We start from the raw sequence: 24,723 nt of genomic DNA, 5'->3' as shown, positions 1-24,723 counted from the left end.
CAGTCCCACCACCACCACCCCCAACAACAACGGCAGCAGGAGACACGGTAGCGCCACCACCACCAGCAATGGCAGCGAAAACATTACCCAAATGGTCATCCAAATGGCAACTGATTATTTGTCCTACCTGTTTTAAAGCGTATCCTTCAAATCGCTTTGATGTCGTGCCAGGAGCAGACTTCTACATATGTCAAGAGAGGGCAGCAACAACACGATGATGTGTGCCCCGGAAAATTTATTTTTCGGGGTCTCCAGCTCCTCTGTGAATGCTAACCTGGCTGACTGATTCACATACCAACGGCCCTTTTCAGGGCCACCCACCTGGCTCGAAAGAATGCTACATCCAATGTTTTTTAACCACACACACACACACTAACACTTGCCTAGCCACGCCATCGTGTCCGCCTCACCCCCTCTCCCTCCTTCCCTCTCCTTTCCTCTCCCTTCCCTTCCCTCTCCGTCCCGTCCCGTCCCGTCCGCCGCTCGCCCGTTCCGCCATCTTGAAAGGCGTCTACGCTCGCGAGATCCCGCGAGACTCCACGAGATCCCGCGAGATCTCACGCGATCCCACCGGATGGGCCCGCCCTCTTGAAACGCGTCCGCCATCTTGGCCCGGAGGTGACGTCATCGTCATGCGCGCGCACACGCCGGAACCGGTCGTGACGTCATCGCGATGCGTACGCACACGCCGGAACCGGAACCCGAGTGATCTCCCCCTGACCGGAAGTGACCGGATCCAAGATGGCGGCGCCCAAGGGGACCGGATGTGCCGCCATCTTGAAAAGGACCCCAGGGTGACATGGCATACTACTGTCAGGGGACATACGAGATGACACTTGACATTATGTTGTCCTTGATGCTTTACGTTTGTGACTGTCCTCCAAACATTTACAATATTTGTACTAACACTCCGGATGTTATAAACCTGGTGAAACGGACTCAAAATCTCCCAAGAATGAGCATGCACAATCTAACCTCAAACGTTGAGGTCTATGAAGCGACATACCTTCCCAGTAGCGAGTGTGTCCACCTTGTGCACCGATACAGGCCTAGCACCTTGGCCTGACTGACTACACTAAGCGTTTATGTGACTTTCGGGGAACATCATTCCATTTCCGAGGACAGATTTGGCGGAGTTTCCTGCAGCACTTTTGGTGGATTCGGATGGTGTCGTAAACGTCGCTCCATTTTATCCGTGGGTGATAAATCAGGGTATCTTGGGGGCCAAGGTTGACCATGTTTTGATTAAGACTTGACCTTGACACTGTACTGCTACACGACTCCATCGTGTGGTCAGGCGCCATCGTGATGAAACGTCAATCAAGGGCCGTTCAGTTGCAAAAACGGTAAAGCAGCCATTTGCAAAATTTGGTCTCCGAACCTCACAACATTCAGGTTTTCGTCTAATACAATCATTGGCGTCCTAGCTGTTGTCAACCCATCCCAGATCATAACGGCTCCACCTCCAAAACGATCCTTTCCAGAAACTACGGTCTCTAGTAGCATGTGTATCTGCTGACACGTGCTCTTCATTACATCTGCTCAACTGAAGGCGTCGACGTCAATGTGCAAAATGTAGTTATTGTGATAAACTATGCATTCAATCTGTTTTAGAGATACGACAGACACCAACAGAGACGGTGTCCAAATACGCCAAGATGAACACAGAAACTCTACACATGATTACTGTGATGTTGAAGAGGGCGAGAGTGGTCCAGTAATAGTGTTCCTCTAGAAGGGGGTCGAGTAAGCCTGGAAACTGAAGCTGAACCGCCCCACATCATGACACTACCGACACACACCATGACAACACACACCATGACACTACCGACACACGCCATGACACTACCGACACACCATGACACTACCGACATACACCATGACACTACCACCACACCATGACAACTCACACCATGACACTACCACCACACACCATGACAACACACACCATGACACTACCGACACACCATGACAACACACACCATGACACTACCGACACACTATGACGACACACACCATGACACTACCGACACACACCATGACACTACCACCACACACCATGACAACCCACACCATGACACTACCGACACACCATGACAACACACACCATGACACTACCGACACACCATGACAACACACACCATGACACTACCGACACACTATGACGACACACACCATGACACTACCGACACACACCATGACAACACACACCATGACACTACCGACACACCATGACAACACACACCATGACACACCGACACTATGACACACACCATGACACACACCGACATACACCATGACAACACACACCATGACACTACCGACACACTATGACCACACACACCATGACACTACCGACACACTATGACGACACACACCATGACACTACCACCACACACCATTACACTACCGACACACTATGACAACACACACCATGACACTACCGACACACCATGACAACACACACCATGACACTACCGAGACACCACCACACACCATTACACTACCGACACACCATGACAACACACACCATGACACTACCGACACACCATGACAACACACACCATGACACTACCGACACACTATGACGACACACACCATGACACTACTCGACCGACACACTATGACGGCCACACACCATGACACTACCACCATGACACACCATGACACTACCGACGCACACCATGACACTACCTGACACACTATGACGCACCATGACACTACCGACCGACACACCATGACAACACACACCATGACACTACCGACACACTATGACGACACACACCATGACACTACCGACACACTATGACGACACACACCATGACACTACCACCACACACCATTACACTACCGACACACTATGACGACACACACCATGACACTACCGACACACACCATGATGTTACCGACCAAACACCGCATGACACTACCGACAATACACCATGATGTTACCGACAAACACCATTACACTACCGACACAATATGACGACACACACCATCACACTACCGACACACACCATGACACTACCGACATACACCATGACAACTCACACCATGACACTACCGACATACACCATGACAACTCACACCATGACACTACCACCACACACCATTACACTACCGACACACTATGACGACACACACCATGACACTACCGACACACACCATGATGTTACCGACAAACACCATGACACTACCGACACACACCATGATGTTACCGACAAACACCATTACACTACCGACACAATATGACGACACACACCATCACACTACCGACACACACCATGACACTACCGACATACACCATGACAACTCACACCATGACACTACCGACATACACCATGACAACTCACACCATGACACTACCACCACACACCATTACACTACCGACACACTATGACGACACACACCATGACACTACCGACACACACCATGATGTTACCGACAAACACCATGACACTACCGACACACACCATGATGTTACCGACAAACACCATTACACTACCGACACAATATGACGACACACACCATCACACTACCGACACACACCATGACACTACCGACATACACCATGACGACACACACCATGACACTACCACCACACACCATTACACTACCGACACAATATGACGACACACACCATCACACTACCGACACACACCATGACACTACCGACATACTCCATGACGACACACACCATGACACTACCACCACACGCCATGACACTACAGACACACACCATGACCATGACACTACCGACACATACCATGACACTACCAACACACACATTGACACCATCGACACACACCATGACACTACCGACACATACCATGACACTACCGACACACACCATGACACTACCAACATACAACATGACAATACCGACACACCATGACAATACACATCATGACACTATCGACACACACCATGACACTACCGACACACATCATGACCCGATTGACACACCATTACAATATCGACACATACCATGACACTACCGACACCAGCATGACACTACCGACACATACCATTACACTACCGACACATACCATGACACTACCGACACATACCATGACACTACCGACACATACCATTACACTACCGACACACACCATGACACTACCGACACATACCATGACACTACCGACACACACCATGACACTACCGACACACACCATGACGCTACCAACATACACCATGACACTACCGACACACCATGACTACCAAATACACATCATGACACTACCGACACACACCATGACCCGATTGACACACCATTACAATATCGACACACAACATGACCCTACTGATACATACCATGACACTACTAACACGCACCATGATACTACCGACCCACACTTTGACACTTCCGACACACACCATGACACTACCGACACACACCATGAGACTACCGACACACATCATGACACTACCGACATATCCATGACACTACCGACACATACCATGACACTACCGACACATACCATGACACCATCGACACACACCATGGCAATACCGACACACATCATGACACTATCGACACACACCATGGCACTACTGACACATACCATTACACTACTGACACATACCATGACACTACCGACACATACCATGACACTACCGACACACACAATGACACTACCGACACATACCATGACACTACCGACACACACCATGACACTACCGACACATACCATTACAATATCGACACATACCATGACACTACCGACACACACCATGACACTACCGACACATACCATGACACTACTGACACATACCATGACACCATCGACACACACCATGACACTACCGACACATACCATGACACGACCGACACACACCATGACACTACCGACACATACCATGACACTACTGACACATACCATGACACCATCGACACACACCATGACACTACCGACACATACCATGACACTACCGACACACCATTACAATACCGACACATACCATGACACTACCGACACACACCATGACACTACCGACACATACCATGACACTACCGACACATACCATGACAATACCGACACATACCATGACAATACCGACACATACCATGACACCATCGACACACACCATGACACTACCGACACACACCATGACACCATCGACACACACCATGACACTACCGACACATACCATTACACTACCGACACATACCATGACACTACCGACACATACCATTACACTACCGACACATACCATGACACTACCGACAGACGGCATGACTCTACCGACACACAACATGACCCTACTGATACATACCATGACACTACCGACACATACCATGACAATACCGACACATACCATGACAATACCGACACATACCATGACACCATCGACACACACCATGACACTACCGACACACACCATGAGACTACCGACACACATCATGACACTACCGACATATCCATGACACTACCGACACATACCATGACACTACCGACACATACCATGACACCATCGACACACTACCATGGATACCGACACACATCATGACTATCGACGCACACACCATGGCATCTACTGACACATACCATGACTCTACTGATACATACCATGACACTACCGACACATACCATGACTACCGACACATACAATGACACTACCGACACATACCATGACACTACCGACACACACCATGACACTACCGACACATACCATTACAATATCGACACATACCATGACACTACCGACACACACCATGACACCATCGACACACACCATGACACTACCGACACATACCATTACACTACCGACACATACCATGACACTACCGACACATACCATTACACTACCGACACATACCATGACACTACCGACAGACGGCATGACTCTACCGACACACAACATGACCCTACTGATACATACCATGACACTACTAACACGCACCATGATACTACCGACCCACACTTTGACACTTCCGACACACACCATGACACTACCGACACACACCATGAGACTACCGACACACATCATGACAATACCGACACATACCATGACACTACCGACACATACCATGACACTACCGACACATACCATGACACCATCGACACACACCATGGCAATACCGACACACATCATGACACTATCGACACACACCATGGCACTACTGACACATACCATTACACTACTGACACAGATCGTGATACTACCGACACACACCGACACAAACAATCACACTACCTACATACATCATGACTCTACCGACCAACACAATGACACTACCGAGACACACCGTCACACTACCAGAGGGTGTGGTCATTCTTTAAGCATGTAACTAGCTCAACTGCATTACTGGTTGTGACTTGTAATGGTTTTGTTTTTTTTGTTGGTCTTGTCAAATAATGACAAAAAACAGTTGTATATTAATAAAGAGATGAATTATCACTGCCTGTAATGTTGTGTTGTATGACAATGATACACATTGTTTCAGCATGTCCCAGCATGGTTACATTGGAGTGTCTCAGTGGGTGTAACAAACCCAGGCCTTCGGTATGATGAGCCAACGTTATAAACAACATGCTATTCCGCCGAACCCACCTTGAAGTGGACTGGTAGCCATTCGACGAAATACATCACACAAATACATTCACATATGATCAACCAGAGAAAATTATCTGTGTCTATAATATTCAAAACCACAAAAGTCCAATCTACCTAAAAGAAATAATTCCTCAGTGCGTGGGCTCTAAGACGAATTATAATTTAAGAAATTCCGGCAATATCTGCTGGCCAAAAACAAGAATTAAAGTTTCTCACGAGTCGTTCTAGATTGCGGAGCAATGTATCTACAGAAGTAACAATTTGTACTTCTCTATCAACATTCATATTGAACATAAAAATATCCTATAACTCAGGAACCTTATAACACTCCATACGCTAATACGTCATAGAGCTAGCAGATTAAGATACGATCTGTACAGAGTAGGGCTAACCACAGGTCACTCATACGCTAATACGTCATAGAGCTAGCAGATTAAGATACGATCTGTACAGAGTAGGGCTAACCACAGGTCACTCATACGCTAATAGGTCATAGAGCTAGCAGATTAAGATACGATCTGTACAGAGTAGGGCTAACCACAGGTCACTCATACGCTAATACGTCATAGCGCTAGCAGATTAAGATACGATCTGTACAGAGTAGGGCTAACCACAGGTCACTCATGCGCTAATACGTCATAGAGCTAGCAGATTAAGATACGATCTGTACAGAGTAGGGCTAAACACAGGTCACTCATGCGCTAATACGTCATAGAGCTAGCAGATTAAGATACGATCTGTACAGAGTAGGGCTAAACACAGGTCATTCAGAAGTGAGGAAGTGGAGAAAAGCTAAATTAGTTGTACATCGTCAGATATATCAGTCACTTCGCAATAAGGTCTCAAAGACGATAGAGCAGAGTAAGAAAGAATTCTACAGACAGAAAATCTCCAGTCTCCAAGGCAAACCACGTGAACTTCAAAAAGTTCTGAATTCTATTCTGGGCAAAAAAGGTGAAGATATACTTCCAGATATATTAGATCCTGTTACTCTCGCCGAGTCGTGTAATGAGTTCTTTAAAGACAAGATCCTGGATATCAGAGGACGTCTGTCCTGTCGTGTCACCGATCAGCTGCAAGACCGACAACCTGTGTTCCAAGGATCGACTCTCCTTGATTTTCAACCCTTTTCTTCATCTGATGTGAGATCCCTTATCATGGAATCCGATAAGACCACTTGTGCCTCTGACCCTATGCCAACGCGGCTTGTTGTGGATCATTTAGATTGTCTACTTCCTGTCGTCACAGATATCATAAACTCAAGTATTTCAACTGGCACATTTTCTCAATTTTTGAAAAATGCAATAATCAAGCCTCTGATTAAGAACAACAAATTGGATAGTTCAGAACTGAAAAGCTACCGACCTGTGCCGAATTTTTTATCATTTCTGTCGAAACTCATTGAAAAGGCTGTAGCAAAGAGGCTGATGAAACACCTCTCATCACATGACCTACTCAATAGATTCCAGTCGGCATATCGTCCACATCATTCCACAGAAACCCTTCTCCTAAGATTGATAAATGACTTGAGAAATATTCTGGACTCCGGGAATTTGGCTGCCCTTGTGTTGATCGATTTGAGTGCAGCGTTTGACACTGTAGATCACGAACAGCTATTAGAAATCCTAGATTTGCAGTTTGGAGTGAGAGGAATTGCTTTGAGATGGTTCCAGTTATATCTGAGTAGTCGGAGCCAAGAAGTGTCAGTTAAGGGTGTTACTTCATCAAAACTTGAGTTAACCTATGGAGTTCCTCAAGGGTCGGTCCTTGGACCGATTCTGTTCCTGCTTTATGCGAACTCACTACCAGCAGTTATCAGCAAGCATGGTTGCAGCCACTATGGATATGCAGATGACACCCAGCTCACTACCATCTTGAAACGGAGCTCACTTCTGACAGACATTCAGATTGTGGATGACTGTGTGTCTGACATAAAGAGATGGATGACGTCTAGAATGCTGAAGCTCCATGACAGTAAGACTGAACTGTTGATAGCCGGCAGCCATAGGCACCTGCAGGGAGTTTCAGTCTCTGGTGTCAAGGTGGCATCCTCTGTCCTTCAACCTTGCTCTGTTGCCAAGGACCTTGGTGTGTACATAGACTCTAATCTCTCACTTGATGCCCACATTAACCATCTACGTAAGGTCTGCCACCACCATCTCAGAATCATTAGCTCAATCCGTAGGATCTCTTGTCCTTTCTAGACTTGACTATTGCTTGACAGTGGCCCTTCCCACAGCGGCCCTTCCCACAGTGGCCCTTCCCACAGCGGCCCTTCCCACAGCGGCCCTTCCCACAGCGGCCCTTCCCACAGTGGCCCTTCCCACAGTGGCCCTTCCCACAGCGGCCCTTCCCACAGCGGCCCTTCCCACAGCGGCCCTTCCCACAGTGGCCCTTCCCACAGCGGCCCTTCCCACAGCGGCCCTTCCCACAGTGGCCCCTGAACACTTAAGTGTTCCCACACTGGCTTCTCTTAATCCAATCAGCTTAATTACCAACAGTGTTGGACTAATTACGGACTCATGATGCTTTGAAACAGTTCTGAATACCATGATGAAAAAGCAACACAACAAACCAAAGACTGTTTTACAATACATTTACATTATTCATGTCCACGGCTTTACACATACATATCAAGTCATATCACAAGTCACATATCACGTGTCAATACACATTGCCACTTGATCCACAAGCTAACAAATGGGAAGCCATGTCCCTCTCGCACATCATGTATGCTGGTCCAAGCTGGTAAATCTGATTGTTCACTCCTGTAACACGTCGACGTGTTAAGCCTGTTGATGTCCACCTTGGAGAAGATATGTTTGTTTGAGCGTTCTTCTTTGAAGAGTAGGGTCATTTCATACAGGTTCTGGTGTGGTTCCATGCCCATTTACTCACAGTAGCAGATTAACGCTTTGTTTTGACAACTTATAAGTTGTCCCACACTGGTCCCCACAGACAGAGGGGCAACTCTGCGAATACACCGTTTATAACGGTTGCCACCGGTGGAGCACGATACGTTTCATAGTGATTCATAAACACATGCCCTGTCATCGTATCGCATGGCGACAAACAAGGGATTATCTGGTCCAGACTCGATTTGTTTACAAACAACATCGTACAGTAACACTCCTGGAACAAATATCTGCACATGATATAACCTCAATTGAACAATCGACTCTGCATTTAGCAGAGGTTTCTTGGGGATGTGGGAAGAGTTTTGTCGCTTTTATTCTATACACCGTTAGTATGATATCATTTCCAATTTTCCTCTAGGTCTGTTTCCAATGATTGCTTCTGCTAAAAATGTTATCATAAATATCCTTGGACAGGTTTTTTTAAAGTTGTAATTTGTAACTTTGTGAACAAAATCGTCAGGACTAAAAGTTAGCGATCTAACCCACTCAGCCAACGTGGCTTCCACAAAACTGAAAATCTGACAACTGAACTAGCGGGCAAAAGAAAGTATAGGTCCTCTTTCAGTATCACTAAAAGACAAACGAAAGCCGATATATTGGTGAAGTGAAGGTGATTTTATCCAGTCATAAAAAGACAATAATCAACACAAAGAAACACCATTGGATTGTTTCAACATCAGTCATAACTTTGAATGAAACGTAACGGATTGATGAATTCATTTTTACTCTATGGTCACTGTTGGTAACACGGTGCACGACCATAAAGCTCTACTATTGTTAATAACGTGTGTGACCTCCTGCCACGTCAACACAGGCCCGGACACGTCTCCTCATCGACGCGGTCAAAAGTCGAATGACGTCAACAGGTATGCGGTTCCATTCCTCTCTGAGCGCACGTCCCAGCTCTTGACGGTCATGTGGAATGGGTATGCGGCGCCTGATTTGCCAGTTCAAGTGATCCCATAAGTGCTCAATGGGATTCATATTCGGAGAACGGGCAGGCCACGGCAGAACATGAACGTTGTTTTGCTGCAAGACGTTGATTGTTGCTTTTGTTGTGTGGGGCCTCGCGTTATCATGCTGGAATATGACACCCTGTGGCTGAGTTTGCAAGAATGGCAAGACAACGGGCTGCAGAACCTGTTGAATGTACTGATGTGCATTCAGATGTCCATTTATCAGCACCATTGGAGGTTTTTCCGTCACCACAGATACCGCCCCATACCATCACACCCCCACCAACTTAAGGATGAACTTCTTGGATGCATAAACGTTCACCACGACGTCGTTACACACGCTGTCTGCCATCATTACGGTACAGGCTGAATCGGCTTTCGTCTGTGAATAGGACTCGTCGCCAATTCCGTATTTGCCACCTGTAAACTTGTCGTGCCCACTGCAGTCGATTACGCCGATGGTGAGGGGTCAAGGCCATGCCACGGAAGGGCGAGTATGCTCCGAATTCCTGCTGCAAGCAATCTTCTCGACACTGTACGTCGACTGATACCATGACCCAGTGCCGTTTCCGTTGTTGCCGTTTCTGTCATAAAACGGTTGCGCAGGTGAATCGTCCGGATGTAGCTGTCTTCTTGCGGCGTTGTGACACATCGTCTTCCACTCCTGGGTCTGTCTTTGGTCCGACCAGTCTGCCTATACCGTTGTAAAAGCCTGGACACTGTCAATGGTGTGCAGCGGAACGTTTGGGCAATATGAGCTTGGGTAGCTCCCATTTCGGCCATTTCAATGGCTCTCTCTTTCTTCGTGGGTCAGTCGTGGCATTCCTGTACTGTGTTTTCACTTGCTGTGATACTGCAGCATTCGGCAACCCCATTAAAACCACATTTCTGTACGTGCATTTCATGGAATTGAACTTAACCACGATTCACACTGTTTCCGCGTTTTAGACCTCCAGCACCACAAGAGGCGTGTCTGTGATATGTACAATACTTTTGGAACGTATGCAGCCATGTCTATAACAACTCACATTTGGTTTTCTCAAAAAACGCTCACTTCATAAGAATTTGAAAAACCTATACTTTCTTTTGCCCGCTAGTGTAGTAATCTCGTTCACGTACATTGTGTAAATGGGCAGGGCTCCTATAGCCGAATCTTTAGAGAGTAAGCCAAACTTATTGACTGCTGATGTATATCCCTGTATTATTATTAATGGTGATATGTTTGGCTTACACAATAGATAAATAATCGCTTGTTATGTAAAGGTTGTAGATTTTATTAGTAAAGTAAACCTTGTTATAGTCACGATGTGGATGAAACACTAAGATGTGACTTTAAATATTCAATATTGAACAAACTTTATGGATAACAGCTTCTTGTATTTCGTCTTGGTCGTTGTCGAGCAGGAATGTAACATGATGATGATGATGATGATATTTGCCAGAAGTTGTAGGGGGATATTTGTCTTATGTTAGCACTAGTTGTCTATGTGGGATTACAAGCGATCTAAAAGGCCAGTTGTGATAAGAGACATGCCTCAGGCTTTGACGGTTTGGGTGTTATTTAGTGGTCTTAGAACTGTCTGTTGTGTTAGGTGTGTGGAAATGTCCACTGAACTCTGGAGCACCATTCTGTGTTCTTGGTGTTGTATGCAGTGTAGCAGGGTGTGTTCGGGCGTGTCTGTTTGCTTCCCGTGTGCCCGTTTGTCTGTTTACTGTTTTTTTTACAGATGGGAATTTAAATTTGTGTGACCTGTTTATAATTTGGTTATCGCTCTGTCAATATTGTTGGATATATAGGACGTTTTAGTCTTTTTGTAGCTTTTGGAGTATATGTTTTAGTTTAGAATATGAATTTTGGTAGTTACTTTGCCACTTTTGGAAGTATTTATTATTTTGATAGGCATTGTATTTCGTTTTAAGATAAGGGTATGTTTAAGTTAACTTCTGGGGATTTTAGTGCCGCTTTGGCTGCTTGGCCGGCATGTTCGTGCTTGCCTTCAGTAAGTCCTATCCAGCAGCTTCTAAACAGACAGCATTACAAGTATTCTATACCACGGTGCCAGTACTCTGTCGCCTGTAGCATGAACCGCTAACCGCTCAGCCTGTCCATCACGTTACGAGCTGTGTGGCAGTACACAACATGCACAGGTTTTGTTCATGACACTCCCTTGACTTGCATATCGTCGCCAGCTGCACATACAGAGCGAGTAGAGAGCTATAAATAAACACGTCAGGTCGTACAGCGTCGTATCGGCTGGGACATTAGGTAACAACACTTCGTCATTAGTCTGGATGTGTGTCATTGTGAAAGTAAACATGGTGTCCTACTGTATGATGTCTGCTTTTTTGTAGACAGAAGACAGATCAGCCATACGGGCAGACAGGTATCACGTACAACATCACTCTCAGGTATGTATTCTACTTCACCGTCTCTCCGTCTACACCACACACACACCTCAACGCATATTATTTGAATCACGGTTGTCAGCCTTATATGGTTATGCTGTTATTTAAGGTTCCCGCCAACTCAATGCTGCTTGACTATCTAGTGCACTGTTTTAATTGTTACAGAATTCTTACTTTCGATAATTCATAATATACAATGTATCTAATAATAGACATTAAAATAATAAATACCACAGGTAAGTCAAGTGATGGTAAACATGCACTTAGAGTTCAGATGTTATTCCAGTATAATGAAGTTGCCTATAGTGACAGATATTTCAAATGTCTGAATATCTCAACGAACATAATATAACAATACTAAATTGCCACATAATTTATGAACAACCGGATTATACAAATGTGTGACTAATATATTTGTCTAGTGCCCTTGTGAACCGGAAATGAGAGAGAGAGAGAGGGAGAGAGAGAGAGAGGGAGGGAGAAAGAGACAGCACCTACATACATACATATATATATATACATATATATATATATCCAAACATTCACATGCATGCAAACATGCATACATACATGAAAACGCTACATACTATTAAAATAACACAAACAAAACACACAGAAACATACATATATATATATATGGGTCATTTTCAAAATTGGTAGGATTTTCAATTCTTTATTACAGTAAAATCAAACTCCTCAAAATTGATTTAATTTTTATTCAAATAAAACAAAAATTCAACCTCAAACACTTAATTATTCAAAAATACAACCATGCAGACTGAAATGTACTAATTGACCCTTTAATTGATACATAAGTAATTACAAGGGTGGGGGGCTGTCCTGACCGTTACCACTTCTTAGTCAGAATATGGATTTTGAACTATAATTCATAAAAATCTTTTAAAGATGGCAGACACAGTTTTTACACAGACTAAATCAAAATTGAAGGTAAAAATTATCATCATGAATCTTGAAAGTGTTATTTTGTATCTTTCATTTATTTACTACAAAATGATAGCATTTTTCTAAAACATTATTATGTATATAGCTTTCAACGGGTGGAATTGTCTAAAATAAACATTTGCTACTAAGCCCAGAACATCTTTTGATGACACCAGCATAAAGAGGAGTGTTTCATGTATTATCATGAATTAATTAGAGCAGTCAATTAACACCAGTAACGCTTATGACAATAGTGGTAACGGTTTGGACAGGAATGGTAACGGGCTGGACATAAACCTTAAACAATTTAATTCAACATAGAAACAGGTAACATGAAGGGAAAGAAATGATATCATTTACTTGAACTGCTAACCCTATTTTAGACAGACAGTGAAATGTGTAATAGAATTGTAACTCGTAACTAATATGTAATGTTTTCTTCCATGCTGTGGTAACGGTTTAGTCATTTGTTATATCAATATAAAACTTGTAAATGAATTTAGGCTTTTGAATAAAAACAAACTGTACCTTCTAAAGAATAGAAAAACATACCTGTCTAGATTGAAAACCACTTATAATCCAAAGAAGAGTGCAATTGGGGAACGAAAATTGAATGAATAGTAACGGTTGTGACATTATTGGTAACGGTCAGGACATCAGTGTAACAGACAAATGTCATCCCTCTAAAAAGTTAAAAAAGATTAAATTCTGAAAGGTGCTGCAATAACAATGATACTGTACACATGATCATGCTACACAGACCACTGCATACATATCATTTTGCTGTTGATATTATGGTGCAATATTAGTCTCCACGAAATATACTTCTTTCATTCACTTGGATATATGTTTAACTTTTGTTAATAGTGTGATGGTAACACATATTCATCAATTACAAAGGCCAACATATTAGCACCTATCAATATTCTAAGTAAAAGGTAGTCTTACATATCTCAAAAAGTCAAAACAGACTACAGCAAAACAATCATTAAAGGTAGGAATACAATAAAGTTGTTTACCGTTACTACATTTTGTCCTAACCGTTACCTTTAATTCATAAAGACTATATATCTTATAGAAAATAGAAACTTAACGTGATAAATTCGTTTTGGTTTTTATTATTAAAAGCAAGTAGATAAGTAAATAGAAGTTTATCATCACACCATAGAACATATTCTTCAAAATTGAAATTTATTAAAGATATGTCCAGACCGTTACTATTATTTGTCCAAACCGTTACTAGAGACTGTGTTTTTTATGCTACTACATCAAAACTCCTTTGAACAGTACAAGTCCATGCTTAAACTATCTTAACTCTTAAAGAAATTATATAGTTGTTCTACTTCAAATATTAATGAATAACTTTTTGAAATGGAAATCATTTTGTCCTGACCGTTACAAGGACTGTCCAAACCGTTACTTTGCAGAATGGTAACGGTTTGGACAGTAACGGTCAAGACAATTTGTAGGTAAATCTTAAATAAAAAAATGAATGATTCCTAAAAAATGTCAAAGGACATGCCTTCCACCTCTTCCATTTCTGGGCACCATATCCATTGAAATTTTAAAAAAAAGAGATACATATTTGACACAAAATACATTGGTAACGGTCTGGACAATTAAGGTTGACACATAACATTTATACTTATTTGACGGGTCAATTTTCTTCAAAATGTATTGAATCTCTTTATTTCATCTGCTGTCATATCCACAGGGGCTAGCTCAAACAGACACAGGAAGCAGTATTACAATCCAGCTCCAGGGAGATATTATTGCAGGAATTTCATACACTGGTAACAGTCAGGACACAGAATCACAGGACAAGCATGTTACAATTTGTAGAAAAAAACTTTTTAAGTTAAAAAATAAATAAATGCATTCTGAGTGTGCTTCATCAATCCTAATTGGCATAATATGAATTAATTTGTTTATTTGCATATATATTTACATTATTTGTGAACATTGATATTAGGACCGTCACTTCCGGACGGAGCAAATCTGCCAAATTTGACCCAAAAATGTGGTTAAGTATAAATTTTAAAAAGACAAGACTAATGATATACCTCATTTACTGACTAGTAAACATCTAAATATGTTTTCTAGAACATAAAAATCCTTTAAAACTCACAGATTTTTAAAAAAGAAAATTCTACCAATTTTGAAAATGACCCATATATATATATATATATATATATATATATATATATTTATATATATATATATATATACATGCAATACACTAAGTACAGCACACTCACTCAGCTTGCGCTTTGTTACACGTTGTATACTTTCCATACACACCATACTTAACATGAATAAACACATTAAATATTATGATAACAAAAAATGAAGTTCTTCTTTGCACCATGACACTGGGGATTTTGCATTAAACACATATTTTTCTTTTGAGTTTTTTCTGCATAAAAGTATCATCCATATTCAGAGCAAATTTTAAAACGTCGTACATGATATCCGAGTAGAGTGGGCACGTGATGGCGAAGTGGCTTCGTCCATGAAATCCAGCGGACAGAGTGGGCAGACTCTGTCATGGAGTGGGGTAGGCAGATTAGAGAATCTACCAGTCTCCATGCACAGGGGGAGACTGCAGGCTCTCAGTCTTATAAAGGATTTGACATCGTGTTGGTCACATAAGGTTCAGAGCGTAAATCCTTCTTAAACAGGCGATAGGTCCTCAGCTTATTTCAATTTCTTACCTTACTTTTATCGCTCCACAAATCAGTAAAACATTTCTGTTTATCCAAACTATTCAGCGTATAACTGGAATTATAGATTTGTCTAACTGTAGGTATTGTTCCAAACCTAAAGATTCACTTAGTTTTTTAACTCTGTGTTCCCAGGTTCTCTTCCGGTCGAGAGACCACTTTTGCAATATTATGCGTGAGTCTGGACTCTGGCATGTGACGTACGCTCATCCACAATCTGAATACTTCAAGACGTATTTTGGTAACACACGAGGACCAGCCCATATCACCTCTGCTGCCGATATTAGTCGATTTACTACTGGCTCCAAGGAAAAAGCGACAGACTCGATTCTGAACAGCATTGAGAACTCTGTGTACGCAAATCCCCCAAATACCCGCTCATTATGTGAGCAAATCTGTTATAGTAATGCATCGTACACCATGCCACCTGCATCAGAAACCTCCGTGCAGAGAGCACGCAGAGCTCAGCCAGCCGATTTCTCTAGTTGATTCACAGCTGTTTTAAAGACCAAATGTTCATCATACGATAGGGCGAGGTACTTGTTGGACTCCGTGCAATGCAATGAATTATTGCCACAAGCAAACTTGAAGCAGTAGCAAATTCGTCATCGGGGTCTAAAATGAACGATTTTAGACTTTTCACCATTTTACTCCAATCTCCAATTGAGGCACCACTTATGAACCTCATCCAGCATAGACTGTAACTGCTCTTCCGTTGGTGCAAGTAACACAATGTCATCTGCATCAAGAAGAATACTAATATTTTCTCAATTCACATCAACACCACTTTTGATATTCCGTACACTGCGGGCCAAGTCATCAATGTTGATGGCGTATAGGGTTTGTGTTCCTCAACTAATAAGTAGTTGTCCTCGATGAATCTTGTCAAACTGTTACTCAGAATGTTACAATACACTTTGCAAGAGACCGATAGATGCCTCTGTAGATTAAGGGTTGTCTGAAATCAGTCGTGCTGGGTTTTACAATGGGGTTGATAATGCCTTGTTCTAAGCCTCGTGGACGTAGCCAACTGTTTGATCAAAACATGAAGAATGTCAATACATACATTATTCTTGATTCCTTAAGATGAGATTGAATCAATACCTGCAGTCTTTCTCAGCTTAGCTCGAATAACAAGGGTTTTAGTGACAAGAGAAACAAATTCATCGTAGGCCTAGTTAATATCATGTTGTGTATAGAGACTGTGTTTAATACGTTGTTTGGTAGCCACAACAGCCTCGGAGTCTCCGTCCAGTCGTAAGTCACCCGCTCCGTATATGCTCACCCCCTGCAGGTTGTGTCCCCCTGCCATCCTCGGTGCCAGAGACTCCAGGTACATCTGCTACCCATTCTAATATAGAATGATCAGGTATTGCGTCGGGTACTGCAAATAATTATTGTCTTTTACATATCAGAAAAACATGTACATAGAGGTAACTGCGCATGAGGCACAAACACATAGATAATAACAGACTTACCACGAGTTGACATGTACGTGGAAGTAAATTTTGCCGGTACGGCCACAAGAAAGTCAATCATTCCCTGTCCATGTGCATTGTATGTGTGGTCTATGACAGAGCGTGCTGGTACTTTGTCAACCCCTTAAATATAATCATTGTCAAACATTTGTGTGTGGTAAAATCCGTTTTCTGAATCAACACCACACAGGGCGCATGTGTTAAATCGTTCCAATATCTGTGTAGATGGCATAGCTTCTCACCGCACTCGAGGCATACACGTTATGTCACATATCTGTTTCCAGGTGCAGATTTCTCCGAGTCGTTTTGATCACTTCACTTTCATACACAGACTGATGTATCTTCAGACAATAAGGGGAAGGCAGTCCCACTCAGCAATGTTGACCCTCTGCATTATTCTGCTGAGATGTGGTGAGTAAAATAGTGTCTGAAATTTACTCCTTACAGAAGATATAACCGAGACGTAGGAATAACAACTTTATATTGGTCCTTTAGCTTGCAGTATTGACGGTGGACAGGAGTATCGTCCATGTTTGAGGGTTTTCAACGTGACGTCATTTGACATAAGTACATGGAAGTGATGCAAAACAAATCATCTTCCCATCTCTTGAGCAACAGTCAGGGGACAGTGGGGTATCCTGGTTGATTCAAGCGTGTTCTAGGCACGCTAAACTTGTGTTTACATGAGTGCAAAGTTTGAATCGCGTGCTACTGCTGGGACATTACTAATAAAGGCGTAAAATAACACTCTCTCACTTACTCACTCACTCCAGATTGTTGGCATATATGTTTACTGTTTATCAGTACAGCTTGTATGTGGCGAGGAGTGTCCTCTGGGGTGGTATGGAGGAAGATGTCAACACGAGTGTCCCAGAGCGATGTGCCAGTGTTCTGGACACAGACGACGTACACTGTGACAAGTTGAGTGGAAGCTGCTCCTCGGGGTGCCTCGCAGGCTGGTATGGAGATAGGTGCAACTCTCAGTGCAGCACACACTGTGTCAACATGACCTGCAACCAACGAAACGGACACTGCACGCTGGGGTGTCCACACAACAGGGAGGGGCATTTCTGTGAAACACTCAAAGGTGAATATGTTAGAAATATTCATGTAGGAATGAGTCTCATACTTACAGTCAGTACGTAAGAAATAATCACGATGGAATGTGCCTGTTACTTACAGCCAGCATTACCACGGACACTGATAAACACGGAGATGGTATATAGTTGTGAAGGAATTATAAAACATAAAACTGAGTTGATTCAGAGAGAGGGGGTACATGCACAGGGGCTGAGAGTGTCGGTAATCCTTCAGTGGTACAGAGCTAGTTTTATTACAAGTTTACAAACTTGAAACACTCACGTGATATATGACGATTTATGTGTACATTTAATAAATATACAGTGGATCTACAGAATGATGGATTAGCTTGTGTGTTATACAGTGACAGAAGCTCCCCCGGCAGGAACGTCCACGACGACGGAGTCGCCAGCAGCAGGGCCGGCCGTGATTGTCGTCCCCGTGTGCGTTGCTGTAGTCGTGGTAGCAGCCATCATCATTGTCGTCATCCTGTGAGTAAACGTAACTGTGATGTAGACGTTTGACGTTTCTGGTAAAATGGCCTTGCACAAAGGCAACTTGTAGCTTAGTTCAATACTGGAACATTTAGCACAATGCAAGTGAATGTGTAAAAACAGCATACGGCTCATATTGGTTGTAACATTTGTTTCATTATTAGTTACAGGAGGAGGAAAAGACAGCCAAAAAGGTGATTCCACATTTTCAGTTCGTTTTATGATTGTCATCCCAAAGCAGCATTCCACTTTCTACAAATTTTACATAACGTTATTTCAAAGCACCTTTACACTTATTCCTAGAAATAAAGAAATGTTTTGTTGGCAAAAGAGAAATGAATTCAGCGAATTAGGTAGACTTAACTAAGTCAACTGACTTCAATACATTTGTTTTATTTCTTGCAGAATCCTGAACACTCGTGAGTATGAAACCGGCAAACATGTCTCATCTTCTAGTGTTAGGGGTGATGGGGTAACCTAGTGGTTAAAGCGTTTGCTCGTCACGCCGAAGACCCGGGTCGAATCTTCACATGTGTACAATGTGTGAAGCCCATTTCTGGTGTCCCCTGCCGTGATGTTGTTGGAATATTGCTAAAAGCGGCGTTAAACCAAACTCAGTCAGTCTTCTACTGTTATCTGGGCTGTCGGAAAATAACGTGGAAAATTATTAGAAAGCCTAATAAATGCAGGGAAGATTGGTGTTTGGGTGGTGAGGAGATGTCTACCATGATGTGTTAATATTCCGCGAAACTCATTGGTTGCTGAATTCCACAAACACATTTGTTCTGACTGTCCAGAGACGGACAATATCGGATCTTGAAACTCTTCAGTTATATTCTCATATATGAGAGATCCAGATTAATTCATATACTGTATGAACGTATCTAAAACTGTGGTTTTCAGGAACATCTCCAGAGGAAGGAATGCTTCTGTGCGAAGGTAAAGAGATCATTCATCACTTCAAGTATAAAGTCAGCATGTGTTCTAACGTGTTATATTGTATCTGCAACTATTGGTGCTAGTGACACATCCACACAGGGTACATAAGTAACATGTAGCTAATTTACCATATCTGCTTTGACAGATCTTCGCCATGCGAGCCTTGTGGGTGATGTTGACGTCGTCGAGCAGATATTGTCTGACAAGAACGAGGATGTCAACTGTACCGGGGAGGATGGCAGGTCCCCCGTGATGTGTGCAGCCTCCCAGGGACATGGAGACGTAGTGACCTTGCTGGTGGAGGAAGGAGCTGATCTGTCACTAGTGGACAACGAGGGGGAGAACGTCCTTCACGTGGCCTGTCTGGGGGGTTATGAGGACATTGTGAAGTATCTCCTGACACTCGACACCGTCGACATCCACAGTAAAGGATGTTATGGTAGGACGCCAGTGATGAAAGCAGCCGAGAAGGGACGTAGGGAAGTGTTTGAACTGCTTATTGGGAGGGGAGGTGATGTGTCATCACTGGATGGCAAGGGCAACAACATCCTCCACGTCGCCTGTATTGGAGGATATGCGGAAATGGTGAAGCACGTCCTCTCATTAGGGATTGTGGGAATCAACAGTAGAGGACAGTATGGGAGAACACCGGCGATGATGGCTGCAGGCTGTCGACATAAACAAGTTGTTGAGGTTCTTAAGAATAACGGAGCAGATCTATCAATGGTGGATGATGACGGTAACAACATCCTTCACATGGCCTGCATTGGAGGACATCCAGAAGTGCTAAAGTTTGTCCTCTCCTTGAACATAGTGGACATCAACACTAAAGGGCAGCATCAGCGAACTCCAGTTAGAATGGTGGACTTTAGGAAACACAGAACTGTGTTTAACTTACTTGTGAGTAAAGGAGCAGATCTATCACAAGTAGATGACAGAGGTGAGAACATCCTTCATGTAGCTTGTCTGGAAGGTCATCTGGACTTGGTGAAGGAAATCGTCACAAATCACAGGGTGGACGTCAACAGCAGAGGACGGTACGGGAGAACACCGGTGATGAAGGCAGCAGAGAAGGGTCATAAAGATGTGCTGGGCCTACTTAAAAGCAAGGGAGGTGATGTGACGTCAACAGATGACAACGGCAACAACATCCTTCATGTTGCCTGTATTGGAGGACATGTGGAAATGGTGGAGCTTGTCATCTCACAACACATGGTTGACATCGACAGCAGAGGACAATATGGGAGGACACCGGCGATGATGGCTGCAGGTTGTCAATACATTGAGGTGGTTCAGCTTCTCGTGGAACAAGGAGCAGACCTTTCACTTACGGACAACGACAGTAACAACATCCTTCACACGGCCTGCATTGGGGGACACCCCGAAGTCGTGAAATTTTTCCTCTCCTTGAACATTGTTAACAAAAATAATAAAGGAGCAGATCTATCACAAGTAGATGACAGAGGTGAGAACATCCTTCATGTAGCTTGTCTGGAAGGTCATCTGGACTTGGTGAAAGAAATCGTCACAAATCACAGGGTGGACGTCAACAGCAGAGGACGGTACGGGAGAACACCGGTGATGAAGGCAGCAGAGAAGGGTCATAAAGATGTGCTGGGCCTACTTAAAAGCAAGGGAGGTGATGTGACGTCAACAGATGACAACGGCAACAACATCCTTCATGTTGCCTGTATTGGAGGACATGTGGAAATGGTGAAGCATATTGTGTCAAACAAAATGGTGGACATCAACAGCAGAGGACAGTACGGAAGGACTCCAGTACTGATGGCTACAGGTGCAGGTCACGTGGAGGTGGTTGAATCACTTGAGGGAGGTGGAGCTGATATAACCTTAACGGATGATGATAGCAATAACATCCTTCATGTGGCCTGTTATGGCGGATATTTGAATATTGTCAAGTATGTTATCTCACTCAATATTGTTGATATCGCGGAGGAAAATATGCACGGATTAACATCAATAAAAATATCAAAAGAACTGAAGGATACGTCTCTGTATAGATTTCTTATGACACAATCAAGGTGATAATGGTATATTGCTAGCACCACCGATAGACTACTTCGACTTGGATAAGCAAGTAGATGCCGGCTATCTGTGGACAAAAGAGAACTTTTTCCACCGTGCATTACGTGACACTGTTCCAATACTGTTATATTCCTGAAACGATGGTTGAATGCATATTTACCCGTATTACAGGAACGAAATTCTCAAGTCTAGAGTTATTTTTCTCATGTCAGACAACACGGGAAGAAACTGTTAGAGTCTTGGTCGTGTCATAAAGACTGTGACTGTCAGAAAGGGCCTTGTCAGATTAGTTAGTGTATATACTGCAGTGTTGCGTCCTGTGGACAAACTGTGTCTCAATGTTACTGTGATGTGGCATGAGACCAAGTTCTACAAAGTGATAAAAACGCATTGTTTCAAATTTCAAGTGTACAATATGCAGTGTAGCAAAGTTTCAAGTGTACAATATACAGTGTAGCAAAGTTTCAAGTGTACAATATACAGTGTAGCAAAGTTTCAAGTGTACAATATACAGTCTAGCAAAGTTTCAAGTGTACAATATACAGTCTAGCAAAGTTTCAAGTGTACAACATACAGTATAGCAAAGTTTCAAGTGTACAATATACAGTGTAGCAAAGTTTCAAGTGTACAATATACAGTATAGCAAAGTTTCAAGTGTACAATATACAGTGTAGCAAAGTTTCAAGTGTACAATATACAGAATAGCAAAGTTTCAAGTGTGCAATATACAGTATAGCAAAGTTTCAAGTGTACAATATACAGTGTAGCAAAGTTTCAAGTGTACAATATACAGTGTAGCAAAGTTTCAAGTGTACAATATACAGTATAGCAAAGTTTCAAGTGTACAATATACAGTGTAGCAAAGTTTCAAGTGTACAATATACAGTATAGCAAAGTTTCAAGTGTACAATATACAGTGTAGCAAAGTTTCAAGTGTACAATATACAGTGTAGCAAAGTTTCAAGTGTACAATACACAGTGTAAGTTTCAAGTGTACAATACACAGTGTAGCAAAGTTTCAAGTGTACAATATACAGTGTAGCAAAGTTTCAAGTGTACAATATACAGTGTAGCAAAGTTTCAAGTGTACAATATACAGTGTAGCAAAGTTTCAAGTGTACAATATACAGTGTAGCAAAGTTTCAAGTGTACAATATACAGTGTAGCAAAGTTTCAAGTGTACAATATACAGTGTAGCAAAGTTTCAAGTGTACAATATACAGAATAGCAAAGTTTCAAGTGTACAATATACAGTATAGCAAAGTTTCAGGTATACAATATACAGTATAGCAAAGTTTCAAGTATACAAATTGCTTTGAAGGATTTGGTCATTGTTTGTTTGGGTTTGTCATATTTGTTGCATCGCACAATTAAGAGGCCGGGTGTAGTGTCTAAAAACAAGTGTATTTACTATATTTATCTGTATATTGTTTCCTGTTATGGTCAGTTTGGACCAGAAGGGTTAATAATGTATTGTGTGTGCTTTGTTTGATGTCAGACATGCGTAACTTTGTTATTTATTTCTGTTTAGTAAATGTGCTCTATTAAACTATGGGAGATTTGGAGATTGTCAAAAAAAACGCTTGAATTCACGTCCACAGAAACAAACACGGAACATCTCAGTAGGCATTGCTTGTTCAGATGTCTCTTGTCAAGGGTATACAGTGATGGGACATCTCATCTATTCAGTCCAGTAATTCTAATGAATCACATGTAGAATGGCTAGTTTTTAAGATATTTATGATAGGCACATTTCCCTTTGAACATTTAAATGTATGTTTCTAGTCATTGATCTAACTCAGTGTAACAAGTCTTAAGTTTTGTCACACTTGAAAGTTAGGGACGTTTTCGAAAGTTTTGTATGAAGTTTTTCTTACAGTGAATATGTTAGAAATAATCATGAAGGTATGCGTCCCTTACTTATAGCCAATATGTCAGAAATATTCATAAAGCAATTCGTTAGTGACTTAAAGTCAATATATTACAAATATTCATGAAGGAATGCTTCTGTTACTTACAGCCAATATGCTAGAAATAATCACGAAGGAATGCTTTTGTTACTTACAGCCAATATGTTAGAAATAATCATGAAGGAATGCTTCTGTTACTTACAGCCAATATGTTAAAAATGTTCATAAAAGAATGCTTCTGTTACTTACAGCCAATAAAGCACTATATTC

General features: G+C 42.5%; 3 protein-coding genes across 8 annotated transcripts; 2 read left to right on the top strand and 1 right to left on the bottom strand.

Annotated features, from left to right (window-relative positions):
• The first annotated feature begins 3,571 nt into the window (after nucleotides 1–3,571).
• Nucleotides 3,572–6,391, top strand: LOC124286687 (histidine-rich protein PFHRP-II-like). Its single transcript, XM_046723095.1, has 3 exons — nucleotides 3,572–3,868; nucleotides 5,722–6,156; nucleotides 6,230–6,391. The coding sequence occupies exons 1-3, from the start codon at nucleotides 3,572–3,574 to the stop codon at nucleotides 6,293–6,295; spliced, it is 798 nt and encodes a 265-aa protein (XP_046579051.1). The 3' UTR covers nucleotides 6,296–6,391.
• Nucleotides 6,392–8,730: 2,339 nt separating this feature from the next.
• On the bottom strand, nucleotides 8,731–10,787 carry LOC124286686 (keratin-associated protein 5-1-like). The gene is made up of 2 exons (XM_046723094.1): nucleotides 10,723–10,787; nucleotides 8,731–9,001 (listed from the first exon to the last, which is right to left on the bottom strand). The coding sequence occupies exons 1-2, from the start codon at nucleotides 10,785–10,787 to the stop codon at nucleotides 8,731–8,733; spliced, it is 336 nt and encodes a 111-aa protein (XP_046579050.1).
• A 1,919-nt stretch (nucleotides 10,788–12,706) lies between these two features.
• LOC124286666 (ankyrin repeat domain-containing protein 50-like) lies at nucleotides 12,707–24,723 on the top strand. 6 transcript variants are annotated; one of them, XM_046723068.1, is made up of 10 exons: nucleotides 12,707–12,844; nucleotides 18,269–18,395; nucleotides 18,786–19,071; nucleotides 19,429–19,555; nucleotides 19,723–19,752; nucleotides 19,964–19,977; nucleotides 20,462–20,511; nucleotides 20,642–21,437; nucleotides 21,963–23,507; nucleotides 23,814–24,723. In XM_046723068.1, exons 3-9 carry the CDS (start codon nucleotides 18,828–18,830, stop codon nucleotides 22,541–22,543), a joined length of 1,842 nt encoding a protein of 613 aa, XP_046579024.1. In that variant the 5' UTR covers nucleotides 12,707–12,844; nucleotides 18,269–18,395; nucleotides 18,786–18,827; the 3' UTR covers nucleotides 22,544–23,507; nucleotides 23,814–24,723. The 6 variants fall into 6 exon arrangements, with proteins under 6 accessions (XP_046579024.1, XP_046579023.1, XP_046579022.1 ...); XM_046723067.1 differs by having other exon boundaries at nucleotides 12,708–12,819; nucleotides 18,789–19,071; XM_046723066.1 differs by having other exon boundaries at nucleotides 12,708–12,844; nucleotides 18,789–19,071.

The sequence above is a fragment of the Haliotis rubra genome, unplaced genomic scaffold (genome assembly GCF_003918875.1).
Source record: "Haliotis rubra isolate DU_JTF1 unplaced genomic scaffold, ASM391887v1 Scf39, whole genome shotgun sequence".
NCBI classification, from domain to species: Eukaryota; Metazoa; Mollusca; class Gastropoda; order Lepetellida; family Haliotidae; genus Haliotis; species Haliotis rubra.
The sequence above is the reverse complement of the archived record's forward strand: the minus strand, read 5'-3'. Positions and strand labels throughout refer to the sequence as shown.

Excerpts from the sequence above, each read along its gene's own strand:
- LOC124286666 (XM_046723068.1), top strand. The coding sequence starts at position 18,828 with ATGGAGGAAGATGTCAACACGAGTGTCCCAGAGCGATGTGCCAGTGTT. Across the intron at positions 19,556-19,722 it reads ATCATCATTGTCGTCATCCT|TTACAGGAGGAGGAAAAGAC; the intron begins GTGAGTAAACGT and ends TTTCATTATTAG. Across the intron at positions 21,438-21,962 it reads ATCACAAGTAGATGACAGAG|GTGAGAACATCCTTCATGTA; the intron begins GTGAGAACATCC and ends TAGATGACAGAG.
- LOC124286686 (XM_046723094.1), bottom strand. The coding sequence starts at position 10,787 with ATGGCAGACAGCGTGTGTAACGACGTCGTGGTGAACGTTTATGCATCC. Across the intron at positions 9,002-10,722 it reads TCCAAGAAGTTCATCCTTAA|GGGCCACTGTGGGAAGGGCC; the intron begins GTTGGTGGGGGT and ends TTAAGTGTTCAG.
- LOC124286687 (XM_046723095.1), top strand. The coding sequence starts at position 3,572 with ATGACGACACACACCATGACACTACCACCACACACCATTACACTACCG. Across the intron at positions 3,869-5,721 it reads ACCATGACACTACCAACATA|GACACCATCGACACACACCA; the intron begins CAACATGACAAT and ends GACACACACCAT. Across the intron at positions 6,157-6,229 it reads ACCATTACACTACTGACACA|CACAATGACACTACCGAGAC; the intron begins GATCGTGATACT and ends TCTACCGACCAA.